This window comes from Equus przewalskii, chromosome 10 (assembly GCF_037783145.1).
Source record: "Equus przewalskii isolate Varuska chromosome 10, EquPr2, whole genome shotgun sequence".
NCBI classification, from domain to species: domain Eukaryota; kingdom Metazoa; phylum Chordata; class Mammalia; order Perissodactyla; family Equidae; genus Equus; species Equus przewalskii.
Window position 1 is genome coordinate 26,586,106 of NC_091840.1, and position 15,868 is coordinate 26,601,973.

A 15,868-nucleotide genomic window follows, 5' to 3' on the forward strand; every position below is an offset into this window, starting at 1 on the left:
AGCAGGAATTCAATAAATTGTGTTATATGAATCAAAATACAAATTTAAATGCAATTCAATTGTAGGCATATCCATATACAAAGATGCTTTCATTTAAAACTTTCATGATTTCAAAGAATACATTCCTATTAATTACCTAAAAGTGCAATAACTGTAACACTGGGCAGTACGGACATTTTAAAGGAATTTCAATTAAATCACTTAAAAAATCTTTTTAAAAACAGTATGATACTTCTTCAGATAAGCTATCATACCTAGTAAATCTGCTCCTTCATCCACATCTCCAATTAGGCCTGAGCCAGCTGAAGACAGTTCTTCAAAGAGAGATTCTGTATTGCGATCAAAAGCTTTGTTCTCTATGCCTTTGGTGGGAGTGCTATGCAACAAAAACAACAAAACCAAACAAATCAATATTACAAAGACTTTTTCTTAACAGTGTAAATTGAATACAAAAGCTAAGTTACCTAGGAATTTTTTACCTGTAATTTACATTTAACACAAAATGTAATTTTGAAAGATTTCTCAAAGGTCTCCTAAGAAATTCCCATTAAACTCCACAGAGAGAATTGGTAAAGAAAATAATGTTTCTGTGGTGAGATCCCAGCAAACACGAACAATAAATGGCAGCTAACAGAGAGCACCATTCTGCATTGTACCAGGTGTTGGTCTAAGTGCTTTACACAAACTATCTTACTGAATCCTCACACCTACACTACAAAGGAGGTGCTGCCATTATGCCAATTTTACAGATGAGGAAACTAAAGAGGTTAAGGAATTTGCCAAGATCATCCAGCAAAGGAGACAAAGAGGTGGAATTCAAACCTAGGCTGTTAGGCTTCAGAATCCATGGTCCTAACTACCATGTTATATGTTGCCTGGTCATAAATTGGCATGGTCATTTTCTTTTTCATTTAAGGGCAATTTGACAGTATCTATTAAAATTTAAAATGAGGAGCTAGCCCTGTGTCACAGTGGTTAAGTTTGGTGCACTCCACTTCAGTGGCCCGGGTTCAATTCCCAGGCACAGATCTATACCACTCATTGGCAGCCATGCTATGGTGGCAACCCACATACAAAATACAGGAAGACTGGCATAGATGTTAGCTGAGGGTGAATCTTTCTCAAGCAAAAAGAGGAAGATTGGCAATAGATGTTTGCTCATGGCCAATCTCCCTCACCAAATTAATTAATTAATTAATTAATTAAAATGTAAATAACCACAGATCCAAGAATGCGATGTCAAAAATTGTTCTACAAAAGCCCTGTCACAACAAGGCAATTATGTATGTAAAAGCATGGTCAGAGCAGCAATTTTATAGTGTCAAACAGTTGAAGCAACCTAATAGACCATTAATAGGGCACAGATGAAATAAATTATGGATATACATAAAAGTTGAAAATTTTAACTATAGAGTTAAAAACATTAAAATAGAGCTTTATAAACTAAAGAAACCCATCATATAAAGGTGTTTTTAAAAACCAAGTTGCAAAACATATATATAAGCCCTTTTTTGCAGGGGTGTGGAGGGGAAAGGGGAAACGTGTATGTTTGTGCATTAATGTTGTATTAATAGAAAAAAAGTCTGCATAGGATTTCCAGTTAAACATAGTGGACTGAACATAGTCATTTATCACCCAATAATTCAGAAACTCAACTAAAACAACAGTAAAAAGAATCTAAAAAGGTATATATACCCACAAGGACATAGGGAATAGAAGAAGAAACGAGAGCAGGTGAAATGTCAACAAAATTCTCTAAAATGGAAAACGAACAGGGAAACAACAGAAATTGATTTAACAGACCAAAGAAAACTGAAACCTAAGCCACTGGGGTTTAGGGAGGAAGTCAGTGTGCTGCCAGAAGCCTTGAAAGGCCCAGGAACTGAAGGAACCAGCAATCAGCAGAGAGAAGCATGTAAGGGCGGATATAAAAACAGAAGGATGGGATGAAAGACAGCACAAGAAATAATATGAGACCTAGATACAATCCTCCAGAACAGAGAGACCTCCCTTCTCCCAGTATTGCACCCTGAATAATGGAAGCCAAGTTTAAATGTCATAGGCAGGAAACTGGAGAATCAGTGTCATTTACTCAAGTATGAGCAAAACAGGCACAGAGCACCAGACATTTAAAGAAGCCCTCTATTATAAAATAAAAAGCCCCAAACAAATGGACTGTGACAGAGGCACTCAGAGCAAAAGGAGACAACGCAGGCAGCAGCAGAAACTTATAAAGAAAAACCTAATTTTTTCCAAAATAAATGTTGCATCCATAAGAGAATAATAGCAAGATGTTATAAAAAGTAGCCATCCAAGAAAAACAAAAAAAATCAATGAGCACTGAAAGATAAAGTTGAAGAAGTCATCCAGAAATTAGACCAAGAATAGGAGAGATTTGGAGAAGAAGGAAAAAAGGAATTATGAGGATAGTCCAGGATGTTCAATATGCACCTAATAGGTGTTCCAGAAAGAGAGAGGAAGAGACAACAATACAAAGAATAAGGAGAAAATTTCTCAGTACTAGGAGATATGCATTTCCAGATGAAAGGACTTACTACATACAAGAAGATAGAAAAGATACATCAACACATCATCATGAATTCTAAAAAAAGGAGGAAAAGAACCCAAACTGAAGATCCTAAAAGCTTTGGCAGAGAATATACAAAAAAGCAAGAATCCAAATGGCAACACTTCAAACTCAACATCACGATGAAGCAATGTTTTCACAATTCTAAAGGAAAACTTCTGAAGGTTTTCCAAGCTAGAATTCTGTATTCAGCCAAATTATCAAAATATCAATCATGTCTTCAAATGATATTTGTCACATTCAAGTTATCAAAAAATTTACTCCCATGAAGACTTTGCCCAGAAAGCTAGCAAGAATATGTTCTGTCAAAACAAAGGCATAAATCAAGAAGCAAGATGACATAGGATCCAGGAAACAGAAGATACAGAGAGAGGTGAAAAGATAAGATAGTGAGGGCAAATTCCAGGACCAGAGCAAACATGACAACAGTCTAGACTGGAGAATGGAATAGACATTTACAGTACCTTGAGCCTTTGAATCCACTGAGATCTTTGTCCATGTCCAACTCAGGAGTGGATTCAATGATTGCTTGAACTTCTGACTTTTCTTCATTTTCAGCAGAGCCTTAGGAAAGGATAAGATGACATAAATAATGCATATACCACATACTCTCCTGATATGAAAATCCTGTTGCTTCTATGGTTGTAAATACATCATTTGATCATTAAAAAAATTTAAAAGAGTGGAATCTAGGAAACACAGGGTTAGACAATATGTCACATATTTAATTAACAGTCAATATCAGAAACTAACAAATAACCAAAGAAAGTTTTCATTTGTGATTCTTGGGACACAGTGCAGTGCATCCCAGGCCAGAACTCCCTGTTTTCATTCCAATTTAAGAGGTGGAATATAGAGAAATTAAAGACAAAGACTAATGAATGATCTAAGGCAGGGGACAGAAAAAGACTGTCCTCCTGACTTTCAGGCTGTCCAATCTCCCAGCCCTCTCAATTTTTCTCTCCAAAACTTTATTTAATCATCAACTCTTATAAGCTTATTTACAATTAAGTACAATTTTATAAATCTCAAGCAGTAACACCCCAAAGATGTATTTTCTCATACCCACATCATCTGGATTTACTGAATACTTTGCCAGTAAGTAAAGAACTAGGGTCACTTACCTGTGGATACATGTCTGGTTTCCTGGGCTACCTGTACTTCAATATGCTTGCTTATCTCTGACTTATCTGGTGTATCCACAGCTTTCACCAATCCTTCACCATCTTCATTTAAGGGAGTATCAGCAGGAATTGCTGCCACGTCTGAAGCAGCTGTCGATGCTGGAGTGGTAGCTTTAGATCCTCCTTGGCTAACATCAGAAAGTTCATCCTACAAATAAAAATAATTACAGAAAAATTTTTAAATGAGTACTTTATTTTAAAGCATTTTAAAAATGGGTTAAGAAATAAACTTGCTGAGAGAAAATTCTATTAAAAAATAGTAATAGTCACTGATTACCAAAGGAAACCAATAAACAATCTCTGCAGACTATTTTCAAACAATTGGGGAACATTTAAGTAAATCATATTTTTCCATACATGAGATTCTACTAAATAGAAATTTTGAAGATAAAAGTAGATTGTCAGTATTAACAACAAAATTATAAATTAACATCATCATTGGAGTTTTTTAAAAATTTTTTATTTATTTTTTTTTTGAGGAAGATTAGCTCTGAGCTAACTACTGCCAGTCCTCCTCTTTTTGCTGAGGAAGCCTGGCCCTGAGCTAACATCCGTGCCCATCTTCCTCTACTTTATATGTGGGATGCCTGCCACAGCATGGCTTGCCAAGCGGTGCCATGTCCATACCAGGGATCCAAACGGGCAAACCCTGGGCCACCAAGAAACGGAAAGCGCGAATTTAACCGCTGCACCACCGGGCCGGCCCCATCATTGGAGTTTTTAACAGCAGTTGTGGTACTGTACAATCATCTGATAATAAACACTGCTTCAAAACACAGTGTGTTCCCTGTAGTAGTTACTCTAAAACAGCAGTGAGTCCAATAGTTCTGTAAACACTGTCCTTAAAACATCCTGCATCCTGATCATTTAAAGCACTTAGAGATCAGGTAATAGGCATTTTAACAAGCAACCAGGTGATTTATATACTCATTAACATAACTACTATTCTAGGTCTACAGGTAGGCTTCAAGAGGTACATGCTCAGATTGAAATTTTATGCAAAAATTTGTGTACAATGCATTTTTCTGGGAAAAGAATCTACAACTTTTATTAGATTTTCAAAGGGGTTTGTGATTCCAAAATAATGAAAAACAACTGTCCAATGCTACCAATAATGAGGCAGTTCTTTTAGAGCAAAGTACCTAGGTCTTAGAAAAAGAGAACTTGACAAAAAGTTTACTACTAGCAATGATGATAATAATAATAATAAGGATTATGGTAAATTTAGTGAGGTTACCTTTCACTAAACATATGACCTTAGGTTGGTTATGTATTCTTTCTAGACCCACGTTTTCTGATCTGTAAAATAGAGATAATGGTACCTACTTCATAGGATTACTATAAGGTATTCTATATAGAGACTTAGCAATGTGTTCACACATACTAAGCATTTAAAATGTTAGCTATTATTACAATTTATAATAATGCATTATGCACAACTTTGTAATTCTATTATTTATTTATTTTTGTGAGGAAGATTGGCTCTGAGCTGACATCTGTTGCCAATCTTCCTCTTTCTGCTTGAGGAAGATTGTCGCTGAGCTAACATCTGTGCCAATCTACATCTATTTTTTTGTATGTGGGACACTGCCACAGCATGAGTTGATGAGCGGTTTGTGGGTCCATGCCCAGGATCTGAATCCACAAACCCCGGGCCACTGAAGCAGAGTGTGCAAACTTAACCACTATACCATCAGGCAAGCCCCTTTGAAAATTTTTAAATGTATGCTTTTGGCCTAAAACAAAAAAATAATATATATATAAACATACTATGGGCCAGCCCAGTGGTGCAGCAGTTAAGTTCACACGTTCCCCTTCTCAGCGGCCCAGGGGTCACCGATTTGGATCCCAGGTGCGGATATGGCACCGCTTGGCATGCCATGCTGTGGTAGGCATCCCATGTATAAAGTAGAGGAAGATGGGCACGGATGTTAGCTCAGGGCCAGGCTTCCTCAGCAAAAAGAGGAGGACTGGCAGTAGTTTGCTCAGGGCTAATCTTCCTCAAAAAAAAAAAAAAAAAAAAATTAAGCTGTGCTATGGTGGGCGATGATTATTACTGATTTTTATTTCCCTCTTTAAAACTTTGTCTTTTTGAACTTTTGAAGAACATTGTTAAAAATACATTATAGCTATAAAAATATTGGAACAGAATCCAAGCAATTTAAAAAAAAACAAAACTAATACCATAGCAATCAAAATTACATACCCACTGCACAGCTTTACAATACACTATCTGAGAGATTTAGGTTATTTTAGGTGCTGAGAAGTAAGAGGGAGTTCAAATTCAAATTTAAAATGCTATTCAAGTACAAGAAAGCATTTTTTGACATACAGTCAACTGTACATGCTATGATGAACACCAACTACAATGAAAGTAACCACACTTGGAGAACTTAACTTCATCACCAAAACTCTTAGTTTTACAACATTAAAATGTTTCATCCTCAGTATCGTCTCTTAATATTAATTTACTATGACGCATTTTGATGTGGCACAAATTTCACTACCATGAGTGGCTGAACTAATGTAAAATTAATTACCAGATGAGAACATATGTCACGCAAAATGAATTATATTTGCTATGGCAAATTGAGAGCACTTTCTCCTTCAACAGTGCTCCTCCAACCCCGCTCATCCTTATCCCAGGCTTTAGGGGTTTTTTTCCTCCCTTAAGTGATGAGAAACGTACAAAGTCACAGAATGTGGCCCAGCAAGGAGTTACTCACTAAGAGTCTTGAGTATCTTAGTTCTACTGGTGGGCTTGAGCTCTAAGACATGGATAAAACACAACTGTTTGCTGAAGACCTTCATTCTAGTAAATCCCTTGATATTCTCAATTTCTGACAATTTATATTGTACTTGGACTTGTACAATAGCTGGTCAGCTGATTATATTATTGCTCATCACCATTTTAAGAAACACATATATCCAAGACAGACAATGATCCATTTACCAAAAACAAACATCCTCTGAGATTCTGAATCTAGCAAAAGAAAAATAAAATGGTATATCTATGTTAGCATAAAATACTTACTTAAAATGAATTTTCAGTGACATAGGAAAATGCTTAAATATTAAATTGAAAAAAATACTATACTTTTAAAGAAACAATCAGAGATGTATACACGATGTCATTTATAACAGCAAAAAACTGCCAACAACTTAATGCTCCAAAATAGGAGATTAAACAATGACACAGATGACACAGATTATTATATGTGATACAGATATCCACGCACAGATACAGAATCCATGATACAGAATATTATGCAGCAATTAAAAACCATGTAATAGAAGAATATTTACTGAGATGGAAAATATTCAAAATGGAAAGAGATTGGGGATTAAAACAGTTCTGCACAGCATGATCAATTAAAAAATATGGCTAGCAAAAGCTCTGTTAGGACATATATGACATTTTTAACAGTGGTTGCCACTGGGTAGTTGGATAATGAGTGATTTTTGCTTTTTCTTTGCCCTTATTAGCATTATTTATACATATTTTTTGAAGTAGAAAAAATTATAAAAATCAGAACATAAATCTATATATGAAGTATGGTCTCAAAAACTATTTTTTAAGTATATAAAGTGACTAGAGATAGTACATAAAAATTTTTTCCTTGCTTATACTACTTTCCTTTTTTCAAATTTTTAAACAATAGGCATGTGCTACTTTTATAAGGAAAAAAAGTAAATAAGTTCCAAACAAATTTGAACTAGTATTGCTAGATGAAATTATCTTTCAATCTGAAAGTTTTGAGAAAAAGAAAACCCATTCATACTATTTATGAATCGGGAGCTATCCACTCATTATTGCCTTGTGTTTAAGATAACTTTGATTATCTGTTATCTGAAGTGCAATACTAACTATATGCTAATAAAATTAGCTGAATTTAGTAGCTATTTTCTTCTGTGCAACGCAAACACTGGGCTGATTTCCAATGGGAAGGAAAATAAACCAAAGAAATACATAGCTCAATTCTCTATCACTTCCTTCCCTCTTAACATTAAAAGACAAAATCACTGCCTATTTCCTTGCTGGTGACTGGCATCTAATATAGAAATATCTGATAAAAATTTACTAAGTCAGGGGGCTGGTCCCATGGCCAAGTGATTAAGTTGGTGCGCTCCGCTTTGGTGGCCCAGGGTTTCGCCGGTTCGGATCCCGGGCGCAGACATGGCACCACTCATTGGGCCATGCTGGGGCAGTGTCCCACATGGCACAGCTGGAGGCACTCACGGCTGGAGTACACAACTATGTACTGGGGGGGGGGGGGGGCTTTGGCGAGAAGAAGAAGAAGAAAAAATATATATATACTAAGTCAAAGAAATTAGCTTTTTGGAGTTGAGTCAGAAAAACTGATAGTAATATTTCTGGAGCCATAGAGGCCTACAGTGAAGACAAATAGAAGCTGCCCTGAGTACCACTCCCTTGGTCTGTACTTTGAGGTATACTCTATTAAAAAAATAAAAGAGGTATTATTTTGGTTAATTTAACAGCTTAGTTAATTCATATTTATGTTACCATATACATGAATTCCTACTCTTTAAAGCTTTAAAGTATAAAATATATTTAAAAAATTCATATAAAATAAACAGTCCAGGGGCCGGCCTGATGGCATGGTGGCTGGGGTCACACGTTCTGCTTCAGCAGTCCAGGGTTAACAGGTTCGGATCCCAGGCATGAATGTACACACTGCTCATCAAGCCATGCTGTGGCAGCATCCCACATATAAAAAACAGATGACAACTGGCACAGATGTTAACTCAGCAACAATCTTTCTCAAGCAAAAAAGAAGAAGATTGGCAATAGAGCTTAGGGCTGATCTGCACCAAAAAAATAAAAATAAAAGAACAAACAGTCCAGGTTCCTGATGAATAGTGTTGATGGACAGCACTTAAACCCACCAAGACTATGGATTCAGAAAGATCTGGAGAATTTCAAGCTCATCTATGTTGAGACAACTATACGCTGTTGAAGCTATTTGAAAAATAAATAATTTGAGGTCAATCTTGTCCTTGTCATTTACCTCTCAAACAAAAGCCAAGGAGAGAAATTATTTCCTCTTCCTCCTTATCAGTCTATCCCCAAGGTCTAGTTATTTCTACCTTTAAAAAATTACTTAGTAATTAAAGAGTTCACAATATCAACAGTTTGGAAAAGCCCTCCTCTCCAAATTCCTTTGTGGATCTGGGAGTATAAAATAAAGTAAGCAGGAGAGAGCTGAACCCAAAATAGGAAAAGGACTGTGACACCCTAAGGATCTCAAGGTTTAGTACTACAAGGAAGTGGTAAATTAAGATCTGCTTGGAAGAAAAATGATCTTTTAAATTTTTCCTAGGCTATCTAAATAAGATGGCATTTATTTATCTGTAACTTGCTTCTCTTTTATACTTTTACCACATAAAAATATTTTACACTCATTAAAATAGCTCATTGTGTGGGCTGTACTTCTGACAACTGGATCCCAGGGATAGAGCATGAGAGCTGGAGGAAAAAGTTCTGAATTTTAGGGGACAGTTTTCAAAAGAGGTATTTCTCCTTGGTGTCTCAGGCAGTGGTGACATAAAGCTCCTAAGATTAGCAGGAAAGCACTGAGATGGGAAGTCTCTGCTACAGTGTTTGACTGGGGGGATAATATTCTTATACTGTATCTCCTATGGAAGAAATTATGAAATCTGTCACTAACAATGCCTCCAACTAGAGATAAAATGCAGAAAGATAAGCCTAAATATTAACCTGCTAAAAGATCAAATACATCACTTTTGGTCAACAGTAAGCTTATAAGACATAATGTGCAAAATGAGGGAAAATTCTTACTAGGACCTAAATGGAAACTGGAAGCATTTATATGAATTATTCAGTATAAAGTGACAGGGGAGTTGCATGCTATTAGTTCACATTCAACCTGTGACTTTTGAAGACTTCCGATTGCTGTTTTATGCCCATTATATGCCAGGTTATGCTGTTTTGGCTAATAATCTTGACTACAAATGTTGCTTATTTATCTGAAGACTGCTGGCCTATCAATTCCCGTGGCCTGATATCATTAAGATATCCTCTTCATCGGCACGTGTGTGTGTTAAACATGGAGACTCACATGGCTGTCTGATAAATGTCCTCATTTTGTAACCCCGTCGCCACTTCAGTCTTTAAGGAACTCTCACATTGTAGGCTGTGCATGTCACTGGAGAATGTCCACAGAAAGCAGGGACCTAAGTTGGGATTCTAGAGCTGTAACCATAAAGGAACGGCACTCCTATGCATATTTAAGTTTTAAAAGAATAGGTGTCATTCAAAGGTGATAGACAAATAGGCAACAAGCATATGAAAATACGCCCAATATCACTAATATCAGAGAAATGCAAATCAAAACCACAACGAGATATCACCTCACACCCATTAGGATGGCTACTATAAAAAAAAAAACACAGAAAATAACAAGTGTTGGTGAGATGTGGAGAAATTAGAACCCTTGTACACTGTTTGTGTGGCTGTAAAATGGTTTGAAAACAGTATGGAGTTTCCTCATAAAATTAAAAATAAAACTACCATATGATCCAGCAATACCCCTTCTGGGCAAGCCAAAAGAACTGAAAGCAGGGTCTTGAAGAGATATTTGCACACCCGTGTTCATAACAGCACTACTCACAATAGCCAAGAGACAGAAGCTACCAAATGTCCATCAAGGGATGAACGGATAAAGAAAATGTGGTGTGTACACACAATGGAATAGTATTCCACCCTGAAAAGGAAGGAAATGCTGTCACAAGCTACAACATGGATGAACCCTGAGGACATTATGTAAGTGAAATAAGGCAGTTACGGAAAGACAAATACTACATGATTTCACTTAAATGAGGTAGACAAAACTATAGGGACAGAAAGTAGAATAGTGGTTACTGGGGCAGGGGGGAGGGAGAGGGAAGAGTTGTTGTATAACAGGTATAGTTTCAGAATTACAAGATGAAAAAGTTCTAGAAATCTGTTTCACAACGATGTGAATATTCTTTTTAATTAATTTATTTATTTTTATTTTTTAAAGATTTTCTTTTTTTCTTTTTCTCTCCAAAGCCCCCTGGTACACAGTTGTACATTTTAGTTGTGGGTCTTTCTAGTTGTGGCATGTGGGACGCCGCCTCAATGTGGCCTGACAAGTGGCGTCATGTTCATGCCCAGGATTTGAACCGGTGAAGCCCTGGGTCGCCGAAGTGCAGCGCGCAAACTCAACCACTTGGCCATGGGGCCAGCCCCTGATGTGAATATTCTATTTTTTTTTTAGGAAGATTAGCCCTGAGCTAACTGCTGCCAATCCTCCTCTTTTTGCTGAGGAAGACTGGCCCTGAGCTAACATCCGTGCCCATCTTCCTCTACTTTATATGTGGGACGCCTACCACAGCATGGCATGCCAAGCAGTGCCATGTCCACACCCAGGATCCGAACCGGCAAACCACAGGCTGCTGAAGCAGAACGTGTGCACTTAACCGCTGTGCCACCAGGCCAGCCCCATGGATATTCTTAACACTACTGAACTGTGCACTTAAAAATGATCAAGATGGTAAATTGTATGTTATGTTTTCTACCACACAAAAAAAGAAAATAGGTGTCATTACTTTTAACTTCACTTCAGATACTGTGGTAAAAATCTGGTCTTTGTGCCATTTTGCTATTGGTTTTAGATATCATGCTATAAGTCTATACACTTTTACAAAATATTTTCAGTTGTTTCATTCATCAAATGCCTCATGTGCTCACGGCTGTATAGAGTACATATGTCATGTGTTATCTGGCATTGCCCCATGATTATTTATGTTCTGAGATACTATGAAGTTAAGTTCACAACCACAGAAAATAAATTATCCCATTAAGGACAACTTGGAAATGTTCCAACGTAGTGTTTTCCTAAGTAGGCTGCCTGACTTCATCTGAAATAAGCTAAATAAAGGGGCAAGCAACTCTGCTATATAACTTTGTCTTTCAGATTCAAAGATTTTAAGACTAATGAAAGTAAAGACAAAATTACAAAAGGCAACTAGTCCCATGTATCCCCTACTCTAACACTTATCACCTTATATTTTAACTTTTATGTTTACATTTTTTTCTCCCCAAGATGAAGTTAAATGTCTAAAGCAGTGGTTCTTAAGTTCTTTTGATTTACAACTCTATGGCACAGCAGGATCACAAAACTTTGTGTGTACACGTAATTTCTGGAGAGTTTCATAACTTTGATTTGATTCCTAGAGGAGTCTGTGACCCAAAGTAACAGAGAACAATAACTCTAGACACACATGAAATAAATCTAGATGTAAATTATACTGTAGGTTCAAGAAAATTCAGATGATTAAAGGAGAGGGATGAATGTTCTAACCCTGAGGATATTTCTGAAGAAAGAGGACAACTATTTCACTGTCACAAACCTGCTGAAGGGCTTCCATGGACCTGGGCTAACCCTGACCTAGTGGCAGGAGAGTCTTATTTGTCTTTACATCCCCAGGGCCCAGCATATCAAGCCTGACATGAAGCAGGCTTTCAACAGATGTTTGCTGAATGAAGCTGAATAGTACCCTGACTGGGGCTGAAGAAATCTGTTCAACTTGAGAGGCAGCCCATGGTAAAATGACACATGGCTGTCTCCAGGAGACATGCAAGCTACGTACATTCTGCCCTAAGCAAGGGACACTATGCAAAGCATACTAGTTTTCTTACCTAGAGCTGGATAAAAAGAAATAGGCTGAATTTCCACAGGATTTACTTAAAGTTTCTCCCCTTTATTTCAAAATGCTGACTTTGGGGGAGGAGTAAATTACAGATTACAGTAAAGCCCTGGCAACCACCGCAGAGGGAGGAAATAATTTTCTTTTGCATTTCAGTGAATAACATCAGCAGTCTTCCAAACTGAGCATCTGAGGTCTTGAGAATAGCGGTTGAGGAAGTGAACCAATAGTTAATCATTTCAGGTTACTTTGTGCAAAATGTTTTGAAACACCATTCTCACCTCCTGTTCTACAGCCTTCAGAGATTCAGGACTACTGTTGACCTGGGAAGAGGGAGATTATAAAAGAGAAAAAAAATCATGCATTTACTAGGTGTTAGCATATTTCTAAGTATCTTTGGCTTCTACTACCTCTCAGGATAACAAAATCCATCTCTCTATCATCTACTACGTTAAAATGGTTTTGTTTTGACTTAAGTGATGTCATGGTTCAGAAGTCACCCCTTGGATCACTTACTTTATCAATAAGCAGCTCATCATGTAACTTTTTTCTACTCACACAACTGTAGGAAATCTTTCTGAAATGTATTCTAATCATCTTGAATATTTAACATACCAAATATTCCAGTTTAGCATACTTGGAATGTTAACAGCACTCTCCTTTCTCCCCCTTCTCCACATCATTTCTGAAACTGTTAAGTATCACTAATAATCAAAAGGAAACCCAGATTCTAATCCTTTTTCACAAAACATCTATTTACTCACATTTTTTTATTTCTATTTGTACATTTGCCCTCTGTGAGACAAAAGTGTTTCTCTTAAACACAAAGCAACTTCAAATTTTAAATATTTTTGGTCTGGAAACTCATCAAAGTCTTTTTGAAAGCCTAAAATACAGCTGCAACTCTCTGTTAACTCTTTCAAAAAACCATAGATTAGCAAGGCATGATTCACTTTATAAAAACCAGACTGCCTCTCCCTTAATGTTTGTTTACATAATCTTTGATTCTGAATTCTTATCATCTTTAACCCTTCTCAACTATTCACTTCATCAAAAGAAAGGTAAAAAATTGGATGGCTCTCTGTATATAATACAAATGGAAAGATTGTGAACATACATTTCTAAATGAAAAACAAAAAGCAAGCTGCAGGAAAATACTTACAGCATAAATCCATTTATCTTACAAAGACATTATGAATATGTAGTATCTATGTGCATATGTCAAGAAAAAGGTCTAAAGGATACACCAACTATTCACAATGACTGTGGAAAAGGAGGGGAATTTAGGGTTGGAGAAATTACCTATTTACTGTAGATTCTTTAATATTATTTAAAATTGTGAAACTGCATTAATATAACTTTTTTAAAAAAATTATTAAACCTGTTTTATACAATATGTGGACTCTGAGCACCTTAATATTTCTAGCATGTGGCACTGTGCCTGGACACAGTGGGTATCAATAAATATGTTTTAATGCAAAAAGGTAAAAATTTTCTTCAACAGGAAATATTTGAAACTATTTTTCCTATTCTAAAAGCTTGTTTAAACATTCAGTAAGTACGTAATAAATGCTTATGTGCCAACTACTTCAAAAGAAGCCACATTTGAAATGTAAGTTTTAAACAATCATTTTTAAATAGTGCTGTTTATTTAGACTTTCACCAGTTTTTATTCTCAACATATATTAGCATTTTGGTCAACACACAACCCAATAACTACACTAAAAAGAAAAAAAAAATCTCATTTATAAACACCCACTAAGAAAGAACAAATTCTATTCCTCCTTCTCCAAGCAAGAATTTAAAAGGAGAGAAAGTATATATCTTATAATTTTATTTGTCAATTATACCTCAACAAAGATAGATGAATGAATGAGTGAATAACAAAGTACTAAAAGATTAAAAGGAGTAAATCTTTGCCCCTTTTCCCCTTCAAACCCCGACAGTCAGCTGTGAATGGTTCCTTAAGTTATCAAATGAGGCTATAAGTGAGGGGAAAAGTTTATAAATAAAAAAATGAAGTTATAGAAGAAATTCCTTATCTTCTATCACAAGCAAAAACAACATGAAATATTATAACGTACAATTCATTTTTCTCAAAAGTCTATTTTTATTTTACCCTCCTGTAAACATGAATAAAAAAATCCAAGAAAAGGTAATATATAATATAAACTAATGGAAAAACCCACACTAGCGTCAAAGAAAGGGCCTAGAAGCAATCATATTTCAAGCAATAAGCACATTCAGTGCCCAGATCTTGATTCCTAAATACCATTCTCCAATAAAAGGAACCAGGGCTCCATGGAGAAGCAGTCGATTGCAGGGCTGGAGCAGGAAAAATACAAGACCCTGGAGCATATGATGGTGCCAGGAAGGAAGGAAGTACATAAAAGAGTATGGGGCATGTCAAAAGGTTACGGGAGTCAACCTGAAAGAGCTCCTGATGTCCAAAGCTGGAACAATTTGGGCAACAAAACAAATGATAGCACTGAATAAAGTACAGAATAAAATAAACATCCATGAGTTCAAACAAGAAAGGAAGGAGAGAAGGAAGAAAGGAAGGGTAGCTCTTCCTTACAGAATTCCAGTTAATAAAGGTAGGATGAAGAAAACAGAAAATAACCATTGGAACACCACAGTAACAACTGTAGGTAAGATTCACTGAAGGATACTAAAATCAGTGGATGAAAGTTTGAGGAAAAACAGGATATTTGCACAGTCTCAAAGTATATCCACCAAGACGTTTATTCATTATAAAGGGAAAAATAGTAACTTTATAGTGGAGAAGTCCAACACACCAGCTGAACCAAGTGATCAAAGTTAACCTCACCACTAAGGCATACTGCTTCTGCAGTATTCTTGCCAAAAATATAACCTCAATCTAATCACGAGAAATCATCAGAGAAGCCCAAACTGAGATATTCTACAAAATAACTAACCAGCACTCTCAAGCCTCGAGGCCATGAAAGACAGGGTAAAACTGAGGAACTGTCACACACTGGGAGAGACTGAGGAAACATAACTCAATGCAATGTGAGATTCTGGATTGGATCCTGGAACAGAGAAAGGACAGCGGTGGAAAAACTGGCAAAATCCGAACACAAGTCTGTAATTTAGCTAATAGTATTGTATCAATATTAATTTCTTAGTTTTGATAATTTTACTATGGCTAGTTAACATTAGTGGATGCTGGGAGATGAGTATACAGGAACTCTGTACTATTTTTGCAACTTTTCTGTGAGTCTAAAATATTTCAAAATAAACAGTCAGGGGACGGCCTGTAGCCAAGTGGTTAAGTTCATGCGCTCCACTTTGGCGGCCCAGGGTTTCACAGGTTCAGATCCTGGGCGCGGACATGGCACCGCTCATCAGGCCATTCTGA

The 15,868-nt window shown here is 36.5% G+C and overlaps 1 protein-coding gene across 9 annotated transcripts in view; it reads right to left on the bottom strand.

The window, feature by feature from the left end:
• Positions 1-15,868, bottom strand: part of SPAG9 (sperm associated antigen 9) — a 126,574-nt gene that overhangs the window by 40,732 nt on the left and 69,974 nt on the right. For 5 of the 9 annotated variants that reach the window (XM_070560714.1, XM_070560713.1, XM_070560717.1 and 2 more), the window contains 4 exons: positions 12,768-12,809; positions 3,712-3,919; positions 3,052-3,151; positions 255-376 (listed from right to left, as the gene is read on the bottom strand). In XM_070560714.1, coding sequence (XP_070416815.1) covers positions 255-376; positions 3,052-3,151; positions 3,712-3,919; positions 12,768-12,809 — 472 coding nt within the window. The remainder of the gene's footprint in view (positions 1-254; positions 377-3,051; positions 3,152-3,711; positions 3,920-12,767; positions 12,810-15,868) is intronic. The other 4 variants (XM_070560716.1, XM_070560715.1, XM_008517955.2 and 1 more) reach the window with 1 other exon arrangement.